General features: G+C 50.3%; 2 protein-coding genes across 6 annotated transcripts; both read left to right on the forward strand.

The window, feature by feature from the left end:
- The first annotated feature begins 584 nt into the window (after positions 1 to 584).
- Positions 585 to 10,211, forward strand: LOC138447119 (C-C motif chemokine 14-like). The gene is made up of 4 exons (XM_069602509.1): positions 585 to 1,238; positions 3,349 to 5,838; positions 9,020 to 9,134; positions 9,610 to 10,211. Exons 2-4 carry the CDS (start codon positions 5,664 to 5,666, stop codon positions 9,692 to 9,694), a joined length of 375 nt encoding a protein of 124 aa, XP_069458610.1. The 5' UTR covers positions 585 to 1,238; positions 3,349 to 5,663; the 3' UTR covers positions 9,695 to 10,211.
- A 1,514-nt stretch (positions 10,212 to 11,725) lies between these two features.
- On the forward strand, positions 11,726 to 17,462 carry CCL16 (C-C motif chemokine ligand 16). 5 transcript variants are annotated; one of them, XM_069602511.1, is made up of 4 exons: positions 11,726 to 12,038; positions 12,750 to 13,031; positions 16,119 to 16,239; positions 16,679 to 17,462. In XM_069602511.1, exons 2-4 carry the CDS (start codon positions 12,962 to 12,964, stop codon positions 16,788 to 16,790), a joined length of 303 nt encoding a protein of 100 aa, XP_069458612.1. In that variant the 5' UTR covers positions 11,726 to 12,038; positions 12,750 to 12,961; the 3' UTR covers positions 16,791 to 17,462. The 5 variants fall into 5 exon arrangements, with proteins under 5 accessions (XP_069458612.1, XP_069458616.1, XP_069458613.1 ...); XM_069602515.1 differs by having other exon boundaries at positions 11,752 to 12,038; positions 12,812 to 13,031; XM_069602512.1 differs by having other exon boundaries at positions 12,036 to 12,143.
- The last annotated feature ends 5,960 nt before the right edge of the window (positions 17,463 to 23,422 follow it).

Genomic DNA, 23,422 nt, shown 5'->3' on the forward strand with positions numbered 1-23,422 from the left:
GATGCTGAAGCTGAAACTCCAATACTTTGGCCATCTGATGCGAAGAGCTGACTCGTTGGAAAAGACCCTGATGCTGGGAAAGATTGAAGGCAGGAGGAGAAGGGGACGACAGAGGATGAGATGGTTAAATGGCATCACCGACTCAATGGACATGAGTTTGAGTAGGCTCTGGGAGTTGGTAATGGACAGGGAGGCCTGGCATGCTGCAGTCCATGGGGTCACAAAGAGGAGGACACAACTGAGCGACTGAATTGAGGCTCCAGGAGGCCTGGGGTTATGAGCTCCTGGTCATCCAGTAGGTAACATCTTCCATCTGATGAAGAGTTTTCACATCTGTAAAACAACTCAGGAAATGTGTATCAGATACTATTATCTAGGTACTTCAGAGAAGAGCTAAAGCAGAGGATATGGGGGACAAGCCTGTCCTGAGAAGGCCCCAGAGGGCCCTGTTTCCCCCCTTTTCTATGATACTCTTGAGATTTTGTTTCAGAGGCTTGAAGATCTCAAAGAACTATTGGAGTAAAGCAATGCTAGCCCTAAGGGCAATGTGTGTGGTTTCTCTGGGTCCTCTGGCTGGTTGACTTGCCAACTGAGTAGAGTGAAACGGTGAGCACAGACCGCCTGGGCTGTAGGCCGAGTGCCTCCTGATCAAGGCTTTGGTTCACAGCAATGGCAGCTGAAAAGAAATGAGGGGTGACATGAGTCTTTCCTTCCTGACCGAGCACCTGGTCGATCACAGCTGTTCTCTGAGCTGTTTGAGGAGACAATGCAGTGTTATGTAAAGTCAGTTACCCGATCCTCTCTTTTCACAGTTCCTGGAAAACAGCATGTTCTCTTTCATCTCCTTGCTCTCTGTGGTGACTCTGCCAGAAATGCCCCCTGCTCTCAACCCTCCAGCGAAACTCGATCCATTTAGACGCCACCCTCACTGTCCCAGTGAGAACACCCCTCTCCCTTTCTCTAGAATCCTGAAGCAGGTATTTATCATCACTCAAGCTGACAGTGATTGAGTGACTGTGCTGGGCTAAGTCGCTCAGTCGTGTCTGCCTCTTTGCGACCCCATGGACTGGGGTCCACCAGGCTCCTCTGTCCCTGGGATTCTTCAAGCAAGAATCCTGGAGTGGGTTGCCATTTTCCTCTCTGCAGGATCTCCTGGACCCAAGGATCGAACCCACACTCTTGTATTGGCAGGCAGATTCTTTCCAAGGAAGCCCTGGAAAAAGTTTAAACATGGCTCAGTAAGTCTGACAACCAATTTTTGAATTTTTAAAAGTAAAGATCTTGGGACTATCCTAGTGGCCCTGTGGTTAATATTCCATGCTCCCAATGCAGGAGGCTTGGTTTCCATCCCTGGAGGGGGAACTAAGATCCCACTTACCCTGTGGTGTGGGGGAAAATAAAAATAAAAATCTTACAAGTGCAAAATAACTAGAAAAATATGTGCTTTAAAGTTGTAAAAATAAAAAAAACCATACATTTACTATTTCACTTTTAGAACCGTAGACAAGATTTTTAAAGTAATGTAGCTCATACCCTTTTCTCTTGACATGGACCCAGGCTGGGGCAGAGGGCCCACTTGATTATGGATGGTGGGGTCCATATTTGCCACATACAAGTGGTGTAGCAAAGAAGTAAACATATTAAGGGTCCCACCCACCCTTTCAGTATTATTCAGTTTTTTTAAATCAATGCAAATGTGTTGATTTGAAAAATATTCTTTTAACATGTTTTAAAAGGCACTCCTGCATACTCACCAGTGGGCCACAGAAGAACCTTTGAGGCCTCTGATTATGTTGCCATCGAAGTCCATTCACCCCACTGTTTTGTAATTTTCATTTACTTTTTTGAGTTCCCTCTTCAAGCTATGAGGTCAGGGTCACTTCCAGGCTGAGTCCATGATATTATGACAAAGAAGGGATGTGGTCACTAAACCCATTCTCTCTTCCCACCGGGCACATAGATGGTCTATATTTTCCTTACCTTTGCCATCAAGTTGAAGTTAGGCGACTTCATTTTGGCCCTGGAGTGTAAGTGAAAGTAATTTATGCTATTTCCAGAAAAGGGCCATGAAAATCTGCCTGTCCCCCTCTGCTCCTCCCCGTTGGCAGCAAACTTGGAGGCTCCTTTTTTTGAAAATCTTCACAAGATAGAAGATGTGAAAAGCATCATCAAGAGGGAAAAGAATTGCAGAAAGAAGAGGCCAAAAACCTCTCAAAAATTAAAAGGCAAAGAAAATGAGTGTTTTCTAAGTAAATTACAAATTAAAGCTCTGCTTACTCCTAATTTTTACTGTTCAGCCATTTTTCTTTTCTCAAGTTGTTTATTTATTTTAATTGGAGGCTAGTTATTTTACACTATTGTAGTGGTTTTTGCCTTACATTGACTTGAATCAGCCATGGGGGCACCTGTGTTCCCCATCCCGAACCCTCCTCCCACCTCTCTCCCCATCACATCCCAGCCATTTTTCTTGACCTTGCTCTCTGATTCCATACATTCCAGAGTGTTCAATGGATTTGTAACTATTAAATAAAAATAGCTGTCATTTATTAAATCATGTAAAAGTGTTAAAATTAAATTTTATTGATAAAACAATGGGTGCATGAAAAAGCCTTGCCCAGCACACACACACACATACACAAAAACACACCCCCACTGCCGACTCACAGCAGACTATGACAGGAGGAAGACATAAACCTTCATTTAATGACTCCTCTGAGATTTATGTGTTGTTTATTATAGCAGTGAGCATATCCAGGCTAATAGTAGGTAGGAACTCAATAACTGCTTGAAAAATAAAGACTTTCCTCTAAAGACCCAAGCAACAACTTGGCACGTAGGCTAGTTTCCACAAAAACAAAGAGAATGTCATTATTTTGTCCCAGCTCACATTCTTCCCAGAAACAGCTTGTTTCCTTACATTGTTGCTGATGTCAATTTCTATCACTTGACTAGAGGCATTTAAACAGTGTTATTATAGACAACAATACAGAAAATTTCAAATAAATGACAGTCTTGGCACCCAAGCATGAGAATTCAGCTATTTCCTGTGAGATATACATACTTAGACCAGCTCAATTCATCCTTCTTCTGAAACATATACTTACAGGAATTTCCTCGATGGTCCAGTGGTTAAGAATCTACCCTGCAATGCAGGGGATACGGGTTCGATCCCTGGTTGGATAACTAAGATTCTGCAGAGCAACTGAGCCCACGAACCACAGCTAGAGAGAGTCTATATGCTGCAAGGATGGTTCTGCATGCTGCAACTATGACCCAATGCAGCCAAATTAATATTTTCTTAAGTAAATAAATAAAACACATACTTACAGATCATTTGCTATCTGCTAGGCCTGCCCTGCCTCGATGAGTGGAGGAGAGAAGATGTAAACAGCCTTCTAACCACAAAAGCAGGAAGAATGGGGCAAGGGCCCCCCTGGAAGAGCGTGGTCAAGGCCACTGGACTGAGAGATGGAAGAGGGGATTGGTCTTGCATCCAAATCATTTTATGAATGTGAGCAAGTCTCTACCCTTCCTGAGTCCCAATTCCTCTTCTGTAAATGGCCCATGTAGACAGTTCTAAGGACAGCAAGTACATAGCACCGAGCTGCCCCTTCACAGAAAGCACATCAGTCACATGATCCACAGACACGGCTTCAGAACAGTTTCCAGCACTGAGCTCCAGGCCACCGCTAGTCCAAGAAACCTGCTAGATGCCTGCTAGGGTCCCTTGGACTGCAAGGAAATCCAACCAGTCCATCCTAAAGGAAATCAATCCTGAATATTCATTGGAAGGACTGACGCTGAAGCTGAAACTCCAATGCTTACGGCCACCTGAAATGAAGAACTGACTCATTGGAAAAGACCTTGATGCTGGGAAAGATTAAAGGCAGGAGAAGAAGGAGGTGACAGAGGATGAGATGGTTGGATGGCATCACTGACTCGATGGACATGAGTTTGAGCAGGCTCTGGGATTTGGTGATGGACACGGAAGCCTGGCTTGCTGCAGTCCATGGGGTTGCAAAGAGTCAGACACGACTAAGCAACTAAACTGAACTGAACCCCAAATAAGGCATCTTCTCAGTTCCGATTAAGCTTCTCTGAAACCGGGAGAAGGTCCCAAAGAGATCTACTCCCTGAACTCAGAAATGTCTCAGACTAAAGATTTTATAGAGAAGCCAAACGAAGCCGGACGATTTTAGAGACTGCTGGATTGGGACTCCAATAGTTCTTCTCCATAGCATAGTGGTTAAGAACACAGACTTGGAAGACTTCCCTAGTGGTCCAGTGGCTAAGACTCCATGCTCCTAATGCAGGGGGCCTAGGTTCCATCCCTTTGTCAGGAAACTAGGTCCCACATGCCACAACTGAAAATTCCTCATGCCACAGCTAAACATCTCATGCGCCACTATGAAGATCGAAGATCCTGCACGCCGCAACTAAGACTCAGTACAGCCAAATGATTAGATAAATATTTTTTTTAAAAAAAAGAACATAGACTTGGGAGCCAGACTACCCGATTGGAGTTTGAAGCCTGATTCCACTTATCAACTGTCAGAGCTGGAGCAAGTTATGGATGCTTTTTTGTGCCTCAGTTTCCTCAACTGCTAATATAAGGCTTAAAATGCCTCATATTCATGAAGCATTTGGGACAACAGCTAGTGTGTGTTAAAGTGTGTGTGTGTGTGTGCACCCAAGGTTGCTTCAGTCATGTCCAACTCTTTGCAACCCTATGGACTGTATCATCTGTCCATGGGATTCTCCAGGCAAGAATACTGGAGTGGGCTGCCATACCCTCCTCCAGGGGATGTTCCTGATCCAGGCATCAAACCCACGTCTCTTATGTCTCCTGTATTGGCAAGCAGGTTCTTTACCACTAGCACCACCTAGGAACCCCCATATTAAAGTATAAAGCTGGTTAAATAAATTATCTACTGAGCACCGTGGCACTTCTTCACCCCCAGGGGACTGTGAAGGAGGGAGGATGAGGTTGGGAGCCAAAGATTCTGCTGAAGAGCTTAAGTGAAGATTTCCAAGACTGGAGGCCTTTTCCTGTTACCCCAAATCCCCTCTGGCCTCTGGCCCCCATACAGCCTTGTTCTGGGGCCTGGAACCAGAACTAAGTACAGGACATATCCCAGCCTTGAGATCTTGAGCTAAGGCTGAGCCAGTCTCCCCTCCCCACTGGGCTCGTGGTCTTTCTATGACTAATGAAAGGCTTCTGTCGGAGGGTTAAACAGGGCTTCCCAAGTTGCTCAGTGGTAAAGAATCCGCCTGCCAATGCAGGAGATGCAGGAGACGTGGGTTCCATCCCTGGGTCAGGAAGATCCCCGGGCAACCCACTCCAGTATTCTTGCCTGGAGGATCCCATGGACAGAGGAGCCTGGTGGGCTACAGTCCATGGGGTCACAAAGAGTCAGATACGACTGTGCAGCTGAGCGTGGGATAAAAAATTAAAAATCATATCTAAAATGTGGCAATAGAACAGGGTTAAGCATATTCCCACTAGGGTGGAGGTGAATTTCCTCTCTGAAATCTTGGCTCTCCAGGCTTCCTTCACTCCACCCTCAACACATGTGCAGGACGTGAAATCGCTGAGGGATCTACGGCTTCCTACTTCCCTTTGAAATCCTAGTTCCCTTACTGAAAGAAAATAATTTGTCTCGATGAACATTTCCCAAAACTTCCGAAGCCCGGGAGCCTCTGAAGCCCCTACCAGGCTACCTCTGCCCCTGCAGCAGCTCCTCCATGTGAGGATGAAGGTCTCCATGGCAGCCGTCTCCTTCCTCGTCCTCCTCAGCATCTCTGTGGCCCTTGGGTCCAAGAATGAATTCTCTTCAAGTGAGTGCAACACCTTCCAACCTGGTCCCTGTGGGATAGCAAGCAGGAGCCAGGTTGCTGGGATGCGAAGAGAAAGGGGCTCCAGAAAGAGGTCTAGTGTCTGCTTTTCTTTATTACTGAAGTACGGTTGCTGTGGGCTCCCCGGGTGGTTCAGCGGTAAAGAGTCCACCTGCCAAACGGGAGATGCGGGTTTAATCCCTGGATCAGGGAGATCCCCTAGAGGAAGACATGGCAACCCACTCCAGCGTTCTTGCCTGGAGAATCCCACGGACAGAGGAACCTGGCCGGTTACAATCCAGGGGTGGCCGGTTACAATCCAGGGGTCGCAAAGAGTCAGATACTATTTAGTGACTAAATAACAACATAGTTGCTATACAAGGTTGTATAGACTTCCCAGGTGGCGCCAGTGGTAAAGAGCCCCACTGCCAGGAGATGCAAGAAACTTGGGTTGGATCCCTGGGTGGGGAAGATCCCCTGGAAGAGGATACGGCAACCCACTCCAGTACTCTTGCCTGGGAAAACCCATGGACAGAGGAGTCTGGTGGGCTACAGTCCATAGGGTCACAAAGAGTCAGACACGACTGAAGTAACTTAGCACGCATGCACACACAAGGTTATATTACTTAGGGTGTTTAATATAGTGATTCATAATTTTTAAAGATCATATTCAATTTACAGTTATAAAATATTGACTGTATTCCCTGTGTTGTATAATGTATCCTTGTAGCTTATTTTATACTTAATTGTTTGTACCTCTTAATCCCCTAGCCCAGCTTGCCCCTTCCCCCTTCCTTCTCCCTACTGGTGAGCACTATTGTTCTCTATATCTGTGAATCTATTTCTTTTTTGCTCTATTCATTTGTTTGCTGTGTTTTTTAGATTCTGCATGTAAGGATATGATAGTGTTTATTTTTCTCTGTCTGACTTATTTCACTTAGCATGCTCTGTTGCTGTGAAAGTCACTCAGTTGTGTCCTACTCTTTGCAACCCCAAGGATATAGTCCTTGGAATTCTCCAGGCCAGAATGGGTAGCCTTTCCCTTCTACAGGGGATCTTCCCAATCAAGGGATCAGACCCAATTCTCCCGCATTGCAGGCAGATTCTCTACCAGCTGAGCCGCAAGGGAAGCCCAAGAATACTGGAGTGGGTAGCCTATTGCTTCTCCAGTGGATCTTCCCGGCCCAGGAATCAAACGGGGGTCTCCTGCATTGCAGGCGGATTCTTTACCAACCGAACTATCAGGGAATCACTTAGCCCTCCAAGTCCAACCAGGTGGCTGCAAATGGCAATATTTAATTTTTTATGGCTGAGTAGTATTCCATTGTGTCTGGTGTCCTCTTAAACTGGTTTCATCCTCACATTGCCCAGGACCAGTCCCCTAAGCCACCATTTTTCAGCTTGTTTCTTCGGAAGAGCTGCCTTTACAGGCAACCCATGCTATCCCTCACTCTGCAGTTTTACCTCGTTTCCCTTTTAGAAACTGAGGGGAAAGATAGAAGGCTGTTGAAATAAAGCTAGACTAAACTGGGTGGAATGGGGACAGTTTGCTTTGCTTATCTGAGGAGTCACTGAGCAGCTCAGAGGAACGCAGTGACGTGGTTCTCAGGGACCAGGGGGTTCCTTATTCCACTCTTTAGCAGGTGAGAGTGCTGCTGGAGATGGCCCTGAATAAGATGACCAGCCCTTCCCTTGCCACCCAAGCACCTCGGTGGTCCCGAGGCCATTGCTGTGCACACTCACATTTCTGTCCAGGTTGGTCACATAACATGACGGCCCCAATCACTGCACTCCCTAACTTCAAGGCCCTTGATCTGAGACCCCTCCCCTGCTGCCCCCGTAATTCAATCTTGGTGTGACTTTGTTGTGACCCCCTTGCACCTCCTACAAGAGCCATGAAATCTCAGAATCAAAAAATAACTGAAAAATACAGTGATTTTTAAAGTGTTTTAGATCAAGAAAACTTTTCTTCCAGCAAAATCTTACACAGGAAGCCCCAAATGTAAAACGGGAAAAACGGCAGATGGGGTCTTATACCCGTGACTCAGCTCCCAAGCGCCTCTGTGCCTCCAGGAAGCTGTGTGTAAAATGCAGTCAACCACCAATGCAGTCAGCCGCCAATGCAGTCAGCCGCCTTGTTCACAGATGACGAGATGTGAGGGTGACTGGTGCAAAGCCAGCAGAGGCTGGGTGGGGTTAGATCTGGGAGTCCTAGCTCCCTGGCCATTGTCCGTGGGGCTTGGTGTGGGCATTCTGCCCTCTTGGCAGGGCATGGGTTCAGTGGGGATCAGGCAGAATAGGGGCATTGGGAGGGATAGGATCTGCATTCCCAATCATATTGGGATATTTTTCCTCCTAGCAACCCTTCTCCCCAGGGATGCTGTGTGCTCGCTGAGATCTGGACTTGGCTGCTCTTCCATCCAGAGTTCAAAGTCATCAGCCAGTCCTTTGGGGGCGGGGTGGTAATTGTCGTGGTCTATGTGCAGGTTGGAAGAGAATTTCCAGACACGAGGCAGAATGAGAGGAGAAGAGAGTTTACTAAAGCAGGAGATGCTGTTAGACCAGTGGGCTGGCTCAAGACAGAGACAGTGCCTTTCGTGGGCTGGTAGCCAATTTTTATAGCCTCAAGACAAAGAAACTTCCTGCGAGAAGGGTGCTGTTAGGTGGTTGGTTAGAATGCTATAGGATGGGTATTTTTGTCTAATGTGGGGTCAGGGAGCTGGCCGGTTTAGAGCAGGGGGACTCATGACAATATAGCTTCCCTGGTGGCTCAGATGGTAAATAATCTGCCTGCAATGCAGGAGACCTGGGTGTGATCCCTGGGTCAGGGAAGATCCCCTGGAGAAGGGAATGGGAAACCCACTCCAGTACTCCGGCCTGCAGGAGTCCATGGACAGGGGAGCCTGGCGGGCTACAGTCCATGGGGCGACTTTGGTGAAGGACTCCACGGGGGTGAGAGAAAGGGAGGCAGGGTGATCGGTGATGAAGGAGAAGAGAAAGAGGAGCCTGGGGGTTAGACTGAGAGGGAGGCCAGAGGACTGAGCTTTTTCTACATCCTTCTCTCTGAATTCTGGGGTGCTCTCCTTCCTTCCCTCCTCCACCCCCTAGGGTTCCAGAGGCAGCCAGCACCCCACAGCTTTAACGAGTACCCTGATCTCAGCTTCGCTCCCCTCTTTCTCCTCAGGAGGACCTTACCACCCTGCCGAGTGCTGTCTCACCTACGTGAGCCGGGCAGTTCCCCGGCAGCGCATTTCAAGCTATTATGAGACCAGCAGCCAGTGCTCCAAGCCTGGGATCGTGTAGGCGGCACCCGCACACCACCCTGGGGGAGGGGGAGTCCGTAGGGCTGGGAGCATGGTGGGGGAGGGCAGGGGGGAGAACTCAGGATGGGTGCTCCCCAGAGTGCTCTCAGCTGTGTCCATAGAGAGAAGTAGCACGGGGTGGGGTGGGGGGAAGCAGACTTGGGGCTCCGGGGCTTTCGGGGGGGCCCTGCTGGGGCCAGGAGGAAGCTGGGCCCATGGATGGGGTGGGGGGAGAGGGGAAGGGGAGGCAAGGGACACCTCCTGGGTGGGGCATGGAGACGGGACGGGTCTAAGGGGCCCTGAGGGGCTGGACGGTGTATTTCAGAAAAGACGCTGGCCCTGGAGTGCCTCTAACTAAGGAAGGGGAACCAGTCTGGGCGGGATGAGGAATCTGTGAAGAAGGAAGGGCTGGCGCTCGCTTCCTGGCTCCCGGAGCCTCAGTTGGTCATCCCTCTCCCCTCTTGTTCCACAGCTTCATCACCAAGAAGGGCCATTACATCTGTGCCAACCCCCGTGATGGCTGGGTCCGGGACTATATCAAGGAACTGGAGGAGTGACCCAGAAGTAATGGAGAAGAACACAGCTTGGGATTTAAAGAGAAGAGGTTGAACCCCACTCCCCTCCTCCCAACTCAGCCCCAGCCGCCTCCTGGGAGCTGCCCTGACTTGAATTAAAGACCAGTCAGGCCCTTCCCTGCCCTCATTCATTTCTGCTAAATTTCCCCGCTGGCAGCGGACTTGAGGACCCTGATGAGCCCAGCCATGCATGCTCTGGCCGGGCAGCTCAGGGTGTCTCCCTCGGCCTCATGTTTGGCCAGAGCCTGGTGCAAGAAAAAAAAAAGGGGGTCAGGTCTGCCAAGGAGGTAGAGAGAAACTGAGCAGGAAGTGAGGAAGGCACGCTGTGTAAAGGCTACCTGGAGACAGTAATGACCACAATAAAAACAGATACTATTTTTGTAGCACCTCCATAGTCCAAGCACCCTGCTAAAGCCATCTATGTGCGTTCATTTATTTAAGCTTCACAAGGAAAGCTTGATTTTGCAGCTAAATCTTCATTAAAGGCCTCTCTATAACAGTCATGTTCCATAGTCTTTTTCTGTGCTGGTCCCAAGGCCTTTGTCCCCTGCTGGCTAAGACAGGAATGATTGATGGACAAATTTTATCCAATTCTTCCCCATCCACATACACACATCAGGTTGCACTATATTGTTTTATTCAGTTCTGTGTACCCCACAAGGCATAGCAAAAAGTCTGGCCCACATCAGGTGCTCAGGAAGTGGATGGATGAGTGGTAGATGGATGGATGGTGGGTGAATGAGTGGATGGATGCATAAATGGGTGGATGGATAGGTGGGTGGATGGATGGATGGATGGATGGATAGTGGATGTGGATGAATGGGTGGATGGATGAATGCATAGATGGGTGGATGAATGGATGGTGGGTGGGTGGATAGACGGAATGAGAAAGGAACCAAGAGGAAGCTTATGCTCCAGCTGACCCCAAAGGCTCTCAGACCCATCTTCCAGGTTCAAGGAGCTCTGCATACGCAGAGGAAGAGCACACCCAGTGTAGACCCTATGACCACCCTCCCTGGCCTCCAGCCCTCCACAAAGACCAAGCGGGTGCCTGCACAGCAAAGGCACAGCAGGCTTCCTCACACCTCCTCTCCTCCACACACAGAGATTAAGGGGGTATCTCGTATACCTACCCTCTTCCCTCATAAGAAGCCACAGCTTTACCACCACTAACTGCCATGAACCCACCAGGACTAATTGCATTGCCTGCTTTCCCCTATTTTATAAGCAATCTTGCCAAACAGCAAGACCCACAAGGATTTTTGACGTCTTTGTTTCCCCACTGCTACTGCTGCTAAGTCGCTTCAGTCATGTCCGACTCTGTGCGACCCAATAGACGTCAGCCCACCAGGCTCCCCCGTCCCTGGGATTCTCCAGGCAAGAACACTGGAGTGGGTTGCCATTTCCTTCTCCAATGCATGAAAGTGAAAAGTGAAAGTGAAGTCGTCAGTCGTGTCCGGCTCTTCACGACAACATGGACTGCAGCCCACCAGGCTCCTCTGTCCGTGGGATTTTCCAGGCAAGAGTACTGGAGTGGAGTGCAATCGCCTTCTCCTAGCCCCCCCACAACTCCCATCTCCTGAAACACTCCCTCATGCCTCTAGAGGTCACAGTCCATCAAAGAGCAAATCCCCTCTTTCATTTCTTCTCTGAAAGCTGCCTTCAGCCTGGAACAGGGTTCTGAGGCAGTCTGAAAAGAGAACATACTGAGGGACAGGTCCACGGGCCCACGCTAAGTCATTTTGTAGCCCACCAAGCCCCTCTACTGGAGTGGGTTGTCATGCCTTCCTCCAGGGTATCTTCCCTACCCAGGGACTGAACCTGCATCTCCTGCGACTCCTGCATTGCAGGTGGATTCTTTATCGTTGAGCCGCCAGGGAAGCCCGAGGGGGCAGGTCCAGCTTTAGCCAAAGCCAAGGGCAGAAGCTGAAACTCTAGGACCCAGAAGCAGGTTGTCAGGTTCACCGTGTTGGACGGCCCTCTGCTGGCCATGATTGGCCACGGTGGCAGATTGAATTAACCCACATTGAGGGCACCCAGGCTTCCCAGGTGGTGCTAGGGGTGAAAAACTCACCTGCCAATGCTGGAGACCCAAGAGAAGCTGGTTTGATCCCTGGGTTAGGAAGATCCCCTGGAAGAGGATACGGCAACCCACTCCAGTATTCTTGCCTGGAGAGTCCGAAGGACAGAGGAGCCTGGCGGGATACAGTCCATGGGGTCGCAAAGAGTTGGACATGACTGGAGACTTTACCCGCACACACAAGGGCACCCAGGAGGGATCAGCCGATTAGACCTGAAACGGGTTCCCAGTCCAAGGTCCAAAGAGGTAAACGAGAGCATCGACAAATGAGAGAAATGTTTCAGCAAACAAAGATCTGTTGCTTAGGAATTGGGGGAAGAGTATCAGTGGCATAATCTGCAACAAGAAAGTGTGAGTTCCATCGTGTGTCCTCGGACAGGGGGCGAGGGGAACACTCTTTTCCGAGGTCACTAAACCCTACCCTTGCCTCAGTCTGTGCTCTCTCTAACCCTGCTTTCTGTTGGCCTCCTGAAGACTGATCACCTGGGGAAAAGGTTGGTTCAACCCTCCCTCTTCTTTCCCAAAGTAGAGATGGGGGCAGGGAACACGATGAAGCCACACAGATTCTGTTTTCAGGACTGCCTATCTGGCTCCTTGGTAAAGAATCCGCCTGTCAATGTAGGAGACTTAGGTTCAGTCCCTGGGTCGAGTAGATCCCCTGGAGGGGGGCATGGTAACCCACTCCAGTATTCTGACCTGGAGAATCCCACAGACAGGGGAGCCTGGTGGGTTACAGTCCATGGGGCCACAAAGAGTCAAGTCAACTTAGCGACTAAACAGCATCTGCCTCCTACCCACGTGAGTTTAATTTAGCCTCTCTAAGCCTCAGGGGCCTCATCTGCAAAATGGGAATAAAGTCTTTACTCCCTTCTGTGAAGTTCAAGTAAAATAGGGCCTGAAGGGAGCTGACACCCAGCACATTCTCCACACCTTCCCTTTCTCTTTTCCTTCATCCAGCTGCAAATATTAGCAAATTCAACTGTGCACCAGACCCCGCCCTCCACTGCCCTCCCTTTCAGCAAACACGAAGGGAGGACCGTCGTCTCTCCTCCTCCGCCCACTCTGAACTGGTCAGAGTCCAGAGAGCTGAGGGCCCCGCATGGGTGACCAGCAAGGAAGGATACTGTGTCCGCCCAGCCTCCCCCAGAGCCTGACTGCCCACTGAGAGGATGAAGGTCTCCGTGGCTGCCCTCTTTCTCCTCATCCTCACCATCACTTCTGCTGTTCACAGTCAGCCAAGTGAGTCCACCTGCCCCTGGGGGGTGGCACTGAGGTGAGGGAACAGGGAGCGGGCCGCGAGGTGATGCCAAGAGTGCTCTCAGGCCTCTGTCATCAGCCCCAGGCCCCCTCCCCGCCTGCACCCGTAGCTGCTGCCCACCGGCCCCTGGCAAGCAGAGCCGAGCTGAGCAGAGCTGCTGGGGCTGGGCAGTTTCAGGAAGCTGGGTCGAGGTCATGTCAGGAGTCCTGAGGACACAGCAGGAATGATCATTTGGGAGGAAGAGCCAAGGAAGGAGCAGAGGGGACAATCACAGACGTACGTGATGAGGAGGAAGGCGAGGCAAAAGGCGAGGGTGGGAAAAGACATGCCTGCTATGGCAGGGTGGAGGGAGTCAGGGAGGCTGGCGGAGGGACGTCTGGGGCTAAGCCCAGGACGGGGAGTCTGAAGCTAGACACCCCTTGCAGGCAGGGTCTGTTGTAGATTTCTGGGACTGCCATGGCAACCGAGAGACGCCCCAGTGGGATGCCCACATGTGCCATTTGAGGATTTCTGGGCCCTTGTCTCCATCTCCCAGCCTAGGGCTAGAAAGTTTGTAGAAAAGAGAAAAGGGGTTGAAGGAGATCGAAAGGCTTTGGAGCCACAAGACAGACGCATGGGCTCTGCCTCTACGAGCCTTTATGAGGGCTGGTGGCAGGCCAGGGACCAGAGACTCAGGCCATCTCTCAGTACACACCCGCCCTCAATGGCCCCAGCCCTTCCTTTCTCCCTAAGGCTGCCCTTGGCACGTAGTCTGGCTGGATTCTGCCTTTGTGAACCCTCGGGGGAGCGAGGGTCACACAGACCGTGTAATCTGCCCACGCACTCTCAGGACGCCCCTGGTCCTTGTAAACATCGCCTTAAAGAACCAGGGCCACTGTGGGTAGAGGTGCCGCCTGGGGATGGGAGGGGGCAACAGTGCCCTTCGGGAATGCCAGGCAGGAAGAAAAATGGCCCAGCCAAAGCATGGATCAGCCAAATGGTGCCCTGGAGACATCTCAGGCTTTGCCACCTACTGGACGCAAGTGTCAGGGATTTGCACTCTGCAGGTCTGGGGGCTGGGGAAGGTGATATCCTCGAGTGATGAGCAGTCAGGGGAGCTCAAGGGAGACACAGCGCTACCAACCAACCAAGTCTGGCCTCCTGGGAGTGTCAGAGAGAGGCAGAGAGAGTACTTTCCAGGCCAGTAGAGTGGCCATTACTACCATTAGCTCTTTTAAAAAAAAAAGAAAAAGTTTTTATTTTGCATTGGAGTACAGCCATTAACAATGTTGTGACAGTTTCAGGCGGACAGGGAAGGAACTCAGCCATATGTATACATGTCCACTCTCCCTACCATCAGCTCTTAATCACAAGCACTGACACTTTCTACACCAGACTCTGAGTTAAGGGTTTTACAAGCATTTTCTCAACTCATCCTCACCACGATCCTAGGACATAACTTTTTTTTCTTATTATTGATTTATTTTTATTGAAGTATAGTTGATTTACAATGTTGTTAATTCCTGTTATACAGCAAAGTGATTTGGTTACACATATATATGCATTCTTTTAAAATGTTGTTTCATTATAGTGTAGCATAGGATAGTTTGATACTTGCAGAATAATTGTTTTACAATGTTGTATTAGTTCCTGCTGTACAACAGTGTGAATCAGCTGTATGTTTGCATACATCCTTGCCCTCTTGGGCCTCCCTCCCACCCATCATCCCACCACTTTAGGTCATCACAGGGCACTGAGCTGAGCGCCCTAGGTTATACAGTGGCTTCACACTAGCTACCTGTTTTACTCATGAGCAATGGCAACCCACTCCAGTGTTCTTGCCTGGAAAACCCTATGGGCAGAGGAGCCTGGTGGGCTGCAGTCCATGGGGTTGCTGAGGGTCGGACATGACAGAGCGAATTCACTTTCACTTTTCACTTTCACGCATTGGGGAAGGAAATGGCAACCCACTCCAGTGTTCTTGCCTGGAGAATCCCAGGGACGGGGGAGCCTGGTGGGCTGCCGTCTATGGGGTCGCACAGAGTCGGACACGACTGAAGCGACTTAGCAGCAGCAGCAGTGTATATATGTCTATATGTCAATGCTACTGTCTCAATTCATCCTGCCTTCTCCTTCCCCTACTGTGTAGCACAGAGCTTTTTTACTTTCTTTTAAAGGGTGAAGACATCCAGAGAGGTTAAGAAATTTGCCCGTGATTCAAGTCATTTAGTCAAGACTCCAACCCATGCTGTCTGGCCCCAAAACTTAAATACAAGCCTTTCCCCCTTGCCCTGACTTCTGCTCATCCCTGTATCTCAGCCTCCCACCGACCTCAGCTTCTCTGGTGCCTTTAGGACAGAATCCAGGCTCCCCGACACAGTTCAGAAGGGGTGCAGCCCTCCCCGCCCTCTTTAATATCCTCTTCCTACTTCTTCCTTCCCACCTTGCACTGCGGCTCCTGGAACTGCTCCATCCTCCCAGACACGCTGGGCTTCCCCCACCGCAGGCCTCCATATATTTCTTTCTTCCAGATCCCATGACCCCTCTGTCTGCCTAAGTCCTGCTCATCCTTCAGGAATCAGCTCAGACACCACCTGCTGCGGGACTTCTTCCTCAACCACCCAGGCTGGGTCAGGTGCTCCTCGTTCTGTTCCCATAGCCCCTTGCGTCAAATTCTACTCTATCCCAGACCACATTCGATTGTAGTGTTTATCTTTTCACTTTGCTTTTTCACTCAGACTGGTCTGTAAGGGACACAGGAGTAGTGACTGTATCTTCCACGTGTTCTAACTCCCATGGAGCCTGGCTTGTAATAGGAGCTCAATACATGTTTGCCCAGTCAGGTTCATCAGCAAATGTGAACCCCCCAGTCCTTTGTACTTCATGAATCTCAGTCCAGAGGCTGAAAGATCTACAGAAGATTCACCTTTTTCACTTGTCTGTTACCCATCAAGCTACCATCAATCCCTGCTGACAGACGGCTTTGCCATCACAAGAGCGGACAAAATGCAAGAGATGGGAGATGAAGGTGGGCAGCCATGGGCTCCCTCTCCGCCTTCTTAACTCAGCTTTCAATGTCATTCCCTCAGAAATTCCTGAGTCGGTGAACCCCCCACCCACCTGCTGCCCGAAGTATCATGAGAAAGTATTGCCGAAAAAACTGGTGGTGGGATACAGACAGGCCCTCAACTGTCACCTGCCGGCAATCATGTGAGCACCGTTCTGCAGACATTTACGGGGAGCGGGAAGGGGAGCCCAAGGCTGGATCGGGGTACACAGAACCAAGACTCCATGCTAGAACAGGGGAGCCCCAGTTAAGGGCCCGGGCTTTGACTCTCACGGGACAGGCCTGGGTTTTGTTCTAGACTTTGCCACTTACAGAGGCGCGTGGCCGGTTCAAGTGGTCCAAGAAACGGTGGCCATAATGGAACCCGAGCCTGAGGGTCTAGGCTGAATGGGGAAGGGCTGAAAGAAGAGGTGATGAGGTCTAGAGGCCAGAGGGGAGTTTTTTGAGGGAACCCAGACAGGGGGAGGCCTAGGGAGGTGGTACAGGGCGTGAGGCAAGCCCCCGGTGAGCTAGAAGTGGGGGCGTGTGGACTGGACCCCTAACTTCTCCAGGCCCCCTGACGGTCTAACTCTGCCCCCACAGCTTCATCACCAAGCGGAAACGAGAGGTCTGTACCAACCCCGAAAACGACTGGGTCCAAGAGTACATCAAGGATCCCAGACTTCCTCTGCTGCCTTCCAGGAGGTTGGCTTAGGTTAACATCACCAGATGGGAGGAAGGTCAACCCCAGATCCACAACTCGCCCTGGCGGTCAGGCCTCCAATGGAGCCCAAGTTCGACGGGGCAGGGGGGAAGGGGTAACCCTGTGAAAACACGGGCAACCTTGTGGTCTGAATGACAAGAGTCACCTTCAGAGAAAGAGGCCAGAGAGTCAAAAAAGTAAAGCATTTCGAATATATTCTCAGTCTCCGGAGGAAATGCCAAGGTTGAGGGGGAGGGGAGGGACACGTTCTTAACGCTCAGCACAGCACTTTCACATCCTCCTCCTTGCTCTGCTTCAGACCCTCACCTGCCTCCAATGCACCAGCCCGTCCTGAATGATCACGTCCTGCTTCCCAACAGCCAAACCACCTCTGGCTCTCTCTGGCCTCCCGCTCATTAAGAGACTCACGGGACTCTTGGCATCTCCTATCCACACTTATCCTTTTTCTAGATCTCTTTTTTCTTCTATGATGCTTTTCTTTTAAAACCTAACTGTTTGGGACTTCCCTGGGGGTCCAGTGGCTAGGACCCCATGCTCCCAGTGCACGGGCCCAGGTTCAATCCCCGGTCAGGGGACTAGATCCCACACGTTGCAACTAAAAATCCCCTCATGCCGCAACTAAGACCCAAGGCAGCCAAATAAATAAAAATTAAAAACAAAAAACCTAACCTTTTCTTATGGGACTAGTCAAATGCTAATTTTTTTTTGTCCCTGTTGCTGAGGCTTTGCTGAATTCCCTAATATGGGGTCTTCCCCAGGGTGATGTGGGTGCAGATGGTGCTGAAACAAAGGAGGAGGTGTCAATCCCTAGGTCTCTCCCACTGCAAGCTTTATAGGACAGGGAAGGGCATTTGGCTAGGCTGGGGGCAAAAGTCCCGGTCCAAAACTCAACCATTCAGTAAACACAATTTCCTTTATTGCCAACTTTGTTTCTAACTCCCTGCCTCCTTTCTGCTGGGATGGCAGAAACTTAATCTCAGTTTTTTCAGGGTCCTCACATTCCCCTGGGGAAATTTCTCCATTTGGGGAACTGGAGCTTTCACATGGCACCGAGGCCAGAGGTGGGGGGCTTCCCTGGTGCCTCAGATGGTAAAGAATATGCCTGCAATGCAGGAGACCTGGCTTTGATTCCTGGGTTAGGGAAGATCCCCTGGAGAAGGTAATGGCATTCGACGCCAGTGTTCCTGTCTGGAGAATTCCACAGACAGAGGAGCCTGGTAGGTGACCGTCCATGGATCGCTAAGAGTAGGACATGACTGAGTGACCAACACTTTCACTTTATTTTTTTTCCAGACATGGATTATTTTTTCCCCTCCTCCCTACCTCTCTGTCCCCAGCTCAACAATAGGGAGTGGACTCAGACAAAATCCAACATTCCCCCAAAATGGTGTTGTGAAGGCAAAGCAAATTCAGGCAACTAAAGCTATATACTGCTAAGTCGCTTCAGTCGTGTCCGACTCTGTGCGACCCCATAGATGGCAGCCCACCAGGCTCCCCCCATCCCTGGGATTCCCCAGGCAAGAACACTGGAGTGGGTTGCCATTGCCTTCTCCAATGCATGAAAGTGAAAAGTGAAAGTGAAGTCGCTCAGTGGTGTTCGACTCTTAGCGACCCCATGGACTGCAGCCTACCAGGCTCCTCCGTCCATGGGATTTTCCAGGCAAGAGTACTGGAGTGGGGTGCCATTGCCTTCTCCGTTAAAGCTATATAGAGAAACGAAATTTGGTGAAGTGATCATTGGGAACACTGGTCTTCCAATGACTTGGATTCTGCTAAACTGACCCAAGTCTGCCCCCAGTGGCCCCCAGTGGTACTACATCATCCTGCCTCCCTGCTTCCCGACCCCAACTGAGGCTAACCCAGCTGACCAATCAGACTCTCTCTTAGATGAACTTCGGCCCTGAGAAACCAGCCCTGGAGAATTGTCCCAAGGGAAGAGGTCTACGCACTTGTCCGCCGAAGCCCCTGGAGCTGCCCTGTCCCTCCTCCAGGCTTGGAGGTTTGGCTAACCTCAGTTCCATGAGATGCCCCAGCATGCTTCCCACTATTCCTGTTTGTTTTGTCTGTTTGTTTGAATTCCTAAAGGACCATGGCGGCACTTAGCACCTCGGCGATAACTTTTTGTTGGTTTGGGTCAGTTCTGGTGTGTGTGTGTCCACACGTACCCAACATTCTTACCGTATTTAAGTGTACAATTCAGTGGCACATTGCCATGCAACCATCACCGCTACTTTTTCCTCACCCCAGACTGAAACCTCTCTTCCCCATAGACAATAACTTCCCCCTCCTCCCTCCCCCCAGACCTTCAGTTCAGTTCAGTTCAGTTCAGTTCAGTTCAGTTGCTCAGTGGTGTCTGACATTTTGCGACCCCATGAATTGCAGCACTCCAGGCCTCCCTGTCCATCACCAACTCCCGGAGTTCACTCAGACTCAAGTCCATCGAGTCAGTGATGCCATCCAGCCATCTCATCCTCTGTCGTCCCCTTCTCCTCCTGCCGCAAATCCCTCCCAGCATCAGAGTCTTTTCCAATGAGTCAACTCTTCACATGAGGTGGCCAAACTACTGGAGTTTCAGCTTCAGCATCATTCCCTCCAAAGAAATCTCAGGGCTGATCTCCTTCAGAATGGACTGGTTGGATCTCCTTGCAGTCCAAGGGACTCTCAAGAGTCTTCTCCAACACCACAGTTCAAAAGCATCAATTCTTCGGCGCTCTGCCTTCTTCACAGTCCAACTCTCACATCCATACATGACCACTGGTCCTTAGGAACCACTATTCTACTTTCCGTCACTATGAACGCGATTCCTCTAGGCACCTCTTATAAATGGAATCATATAGTATTTGACCTTTGGTAACCATCTTATTTCACGTAGCACAATGTTTCTAAAGTGTATGCATGTTGTCAGGATTTCATCCCTTGCTGGGCCTGAATGATATTTCATTGTCTGTGTCTACCCTGTTTTGCTCATTCATTAATCTGTCCACGGGTGTCTGGGTGCCCCCTTTTCTTTACACGAGCTCAAGTTAGCAGGTCTTAGCTTCTGTTGTTTGTGCCAAAAACACCTTAACTCCTGTACTGACCTGTCAATCACCACGCTGGCCAGGCTGGAGCTTGGGGCAGGTAAGGGCCTCGGACTCTGACCCTCCCCTTTGTCCCGGACAGAGGTCGGTGCTCCCTTCTCGTCCCTCCCAGGCTGTGAGCTCCTACTTCTGGGTCCAGGGATTTCTCTCCACAATTCCTGCAATCAAAGCTAACTGTAATCAAACATCCTCCACGAGCTCACAGCCCAGGGATGACAGAATCCCCGACAGATACAACATAGCCAGGCTGGAGCTTTGCTTGCCGGAGCCAGAGTGAACGTGGAGAGGTGGCAGGGCTTCGACTGACGCAGGAGCCAGACCACAATCGGTGTGCATAGCCAAGCAGGAGGTTTCAAAGTCCTTAGCCAGCGCCAGGGTCAAAATCAGGGAACTCGAGTTCAAAGGCCTGAAGGACAAGCTGAGGCTGAAAACAGGAAGCACAGGCGGGGGCCAGGATTCTGGCAAGCTGGAATGGAAATGTCATCATGTATTTTTTTTTTTTAATCTATCAAAAGAGTTCAGAGTTGAGATGTCAGTCCAAAAATCTAATTGAAATATCTGTATACAAAGTCAAATTCTCATCCCAGCACATAATAACAAAACTTGCCAGAAACTCCCAGTGGTTCCGAACCAAAAGTAACTTATCTCAGGTGCAATCAGCTGTTTTGTTGTTGTTGTTGTTGGGGTTTTTAATTTGTTTTTTATTGGAGTATAATTGCTTTACAACATTATGTTAGTTTCTACTGTACAATGAAGTGAATCAGCTGTATGGATATGTATATCCCCTTCCTCTTTAAACTCCCTCCCACCCCAACCCCATCCTACCCTCTAAATCACCACAGAGCACCAAGCTGAGCTCCCTGTGATACACAGGTTTCCACTAGCTATCTATTTCATACATGGTCATGTATTTATGTCAAACCTGAACTCCCAGTTCATCCCACCCTCCCCTTCCCCCTCTGTGTCCATCAAAGGGCTAGTCTTAATCTTTTCAAGGTAGATAAATGCCTGGCTTTTAACATAACATGTATGCACACAGAGGCACTCCCAGGAAAGACCTCCTCATTCTTATCCATAGGTGTCTCCCAACCGTGATCAGCCTAATCAATCAAAGTGATTCACCCACATTAATGTATGCCTAGCCAGCTTATGTGACTGTCAGCCTTGTGGAACCAAGGTGACTGGTAGCAGGTGGACAATAAGGCCTGGAACAGTGGGCTTTCCACTCATCTGTCAGAGAAAAGAGTAGAAAGGGATGAAGGCCACACACAGCAAGGGGACCAGTGGGTGGGTCAGGAAGGGAAGAAAGGGAGGAAGCAGCCCTGGGCAGTACAAGGAGCATTCTACCTGGCTTCTAGGAGCCTGGCCGGCACATCCCCTCTCGTGCATCCCCTCTGCACGCCATCCCCCCTGTGCGCTATGAGAATTTAGACCAGATGACCAGATGTCCTGCAGCTAGCTCTGGCTGGCCTGTAAGAGATGCTATTCAGCCTTCGAGGCAACCTCCCGAGGCCAGCCAGAAGGGCAAGCGTTTCCCCTCTATAGGGAAGAACACGGTGCGCGCACCTGTGTGCAAGCAACCACTGAGAGTCGTCAGCAGCCTGAATGAGGATCTGCGGGACACAGTCGATGTGCTGGTTTAAAAGCGTTGTCTCGGGATTTTCCAGCTGGTCCAGTAGCTAATTCTCCATTCGATGCAGAGGGCCTAGGTTCGACCCCTGGTGGGGGTACTAGATCCCACGTGCCACAACTAAGAGTTTGCAGATCGAAATTTTAGATCCCCCAGGCCACAGATGCAGGGGGTTGGGAAAAGCTAAATTAAAGAAAATAAAAGCATTGTCTCCACACTCAGGCAAATCCAGGTTCAGATCCCAACTCTGTCTCTCAGCTGTGATGGTAAAATGTCGCTATTCTGCTATCAGCTAGGACGAGAACCCCTCTCCTGGAGAGAAAAAAATCACGTTTAGAAAATGTGTCTGCAACCCCAGTGAAGGCAAGAAATGCCCCCAGGACATGGATGTGTGTGTGCATGTCTGTGTGTGTGCACGCGTACGTGTGTGTGTGTGTGTGTGAGCCGCTCAGTCACATCTGACTCTTCGTGACGCCATGGAGGCCACCAGGCTCTTCTGTCCATGGGGTTCTCCAGGCAAGGATAGACTGGGGTAAGATTTCAAGGGGAGGGATGAAGTCACTCTGAGTGAGCCAAGAAAAGGGACCATTTGGTCTTTGAAAGCCAGAGGTGGCACACGGGGCCAGCGTCCCTGGACCAGAGACCAAAGCCTGTGAAGTCATCGAGGACTCACAGAAGACTTGTGGAAGCTTTGATTGCCCCTGGACTGGAGAACTGCAGGTGTGGAAAGATTTCCAGGCAGCTCTCAAGATCAGGGAGGTGACTCAATGTCTACTTTAGGTGGGTGGTGAGGAAAGGCATTACTGAGGAGGGGACGTGCCCCCTGAGAGCTAAATGACCGGCAGGAATCAGCCACGCCCACCCGGGGGAAGGAAATTTTGCAAGCAGAACTTCCGCAGTAGTCCAGCGGTTAACAATCTGCCTGCCAATGCAGGTGACAGGGTTCGATCCCTGGTCTGGGAAGATCCCACATGCCTCAGGGCAACTAGTGAGTGAAGTCGCTCAGTCGTGTCCTCCAGGCAATAGTACTGGAATGGACTGCCATTTCCTTCTCCAGGGGATCTTCCCAACCCAGGAATCGAACCCAGGTCTTCTGCATTGTAGACAGATGCTTTACCATCTGAGCCACCAGGGAAGTCCAGGGCAACTAAGCCGTGCTCAAAAGCAATGAAGAGTACCCTGGCTCCCTATAACAAGAGAAAGCCCATGGGCAGCAACAAAGACCTAAAAAAACACAAATGGATAAAACTTTCCAGGCAGAGGGCACAGCCAGGGCAAAGCCCTAGGCTGGGGACAGTCCAGCTGGAGCACAGAGGTGAGGAGGAGACCAGCACGAGCCGTGAGAAAGTCAAGGGCAGGGAGGGAGTGCTTTGTAAGCCGCGGCAAGGAGTGTGCAGTTCATTTCAAGGGAGGTGGAAAGCCGTCCAGGACATTTTTAAGCAGCCGAGGGAGAGCATCTGATTGACCTTTGAAGAATCATCTGCACAGACAGGGATTCCTGGGGGGTGAGGGAGACCCCCTCAGCAGTCCCGGCTACAGGGGACGGTGACTTGGACCAGGAAGGAAGTGGGGGGCTGAGGAGATTAGGGACATCTCGGGGGACAGAACTGGAAAGACATGCTGAGAAAGATGGGCTTGAGTTGTTGGTGCAATTTATAGAAACGGGGACGTCTGGGAAATAGTAAATTGAGGTGGGGGATCAAGAGTTCTGTTTGGCCCGTGTTTATTTTGAGGTGCTAATTAGGTGTCCATGAGGCCGTGTGGAGAAGGAAGTTGGCTATGGGAGTCTGGAAGGCCAGGGAATGGTCAAGCTGGAGTATATAAAACCCTGGGGCCAGATGGAGTCAGCTGGGGAGAGCGTGGAACAGGTAATGAGCAATGGGCTCGTGGGCGTTCAAACATTTAGAGACCAG

Source organism: Ovis canadensis, chromosome 11 (assembly GCF_042477335.2).
Source record: "Ovis canadensis isolate MfBH-ARS-UI-01 breed Bighorn chromosome 11, ARS-UI_OviCan_v2, whole genome shotgun sequence".
NCBI classification, from domain to species: domain Eukaryota; kingdom Metazoa; phylum Chordata; class Mammalia; order Artiodactyla; family Bovidae; genus Ovis; species Ovis canadensis.

What these genes read in the sequence shown, in the direction of transcription:
- LOC138447119 (XM_069602509.1), top strand. Translation starts at nt 5,664, where the DNA reads ATGAACATTTCCCAAAACTTCCGAAGCCCGGGAGCCTCTGAAGCCCCT. An exon ending in CAAGAATGAATTCTCTTCAA is followed by an intron (nt 5,839 to 9,019) that starts GTGAGTGCAACA and finishes CTTTCTCCTCAG; the next exon opens with GAGGACCTTACCACCCTGCC. An exon ending in TGCTCCAAGCCTGGGATCGT is followed by an intron (nt 9,135 to 9,609) that starts GTAGGCGGCACC and finishes CTTGTTCCACAG; the next exon opens with CTTCATCACCAAGAAGGGCC.
- CCL16 (XM_069602511.1), top strand. Translation starts at nt 12,962, where the DNA reads ATGAAGGTCTCCGTGGCTGCCCTCTTTCTCCTCATCCTCACCATCACT. An exon ending in TGCTGTTCACAGTCAGCCAA is followed by an intron (nt 13,032 to 16,118) that starts GTGAGTCCACCT and finishes TCATTCCCTCAG; the next exon opens with AAATTCCTGAGTCGGTGAAC. An exon ending in TGTCACCTGCCGGCAATCAT is followed by an intron (nt 16,240 to 16,678) that starts GTGAGCACCGTT and finishes CTGCCCCCACAG; the next exon opens with CTTCATCACCAAGCGGAAAC.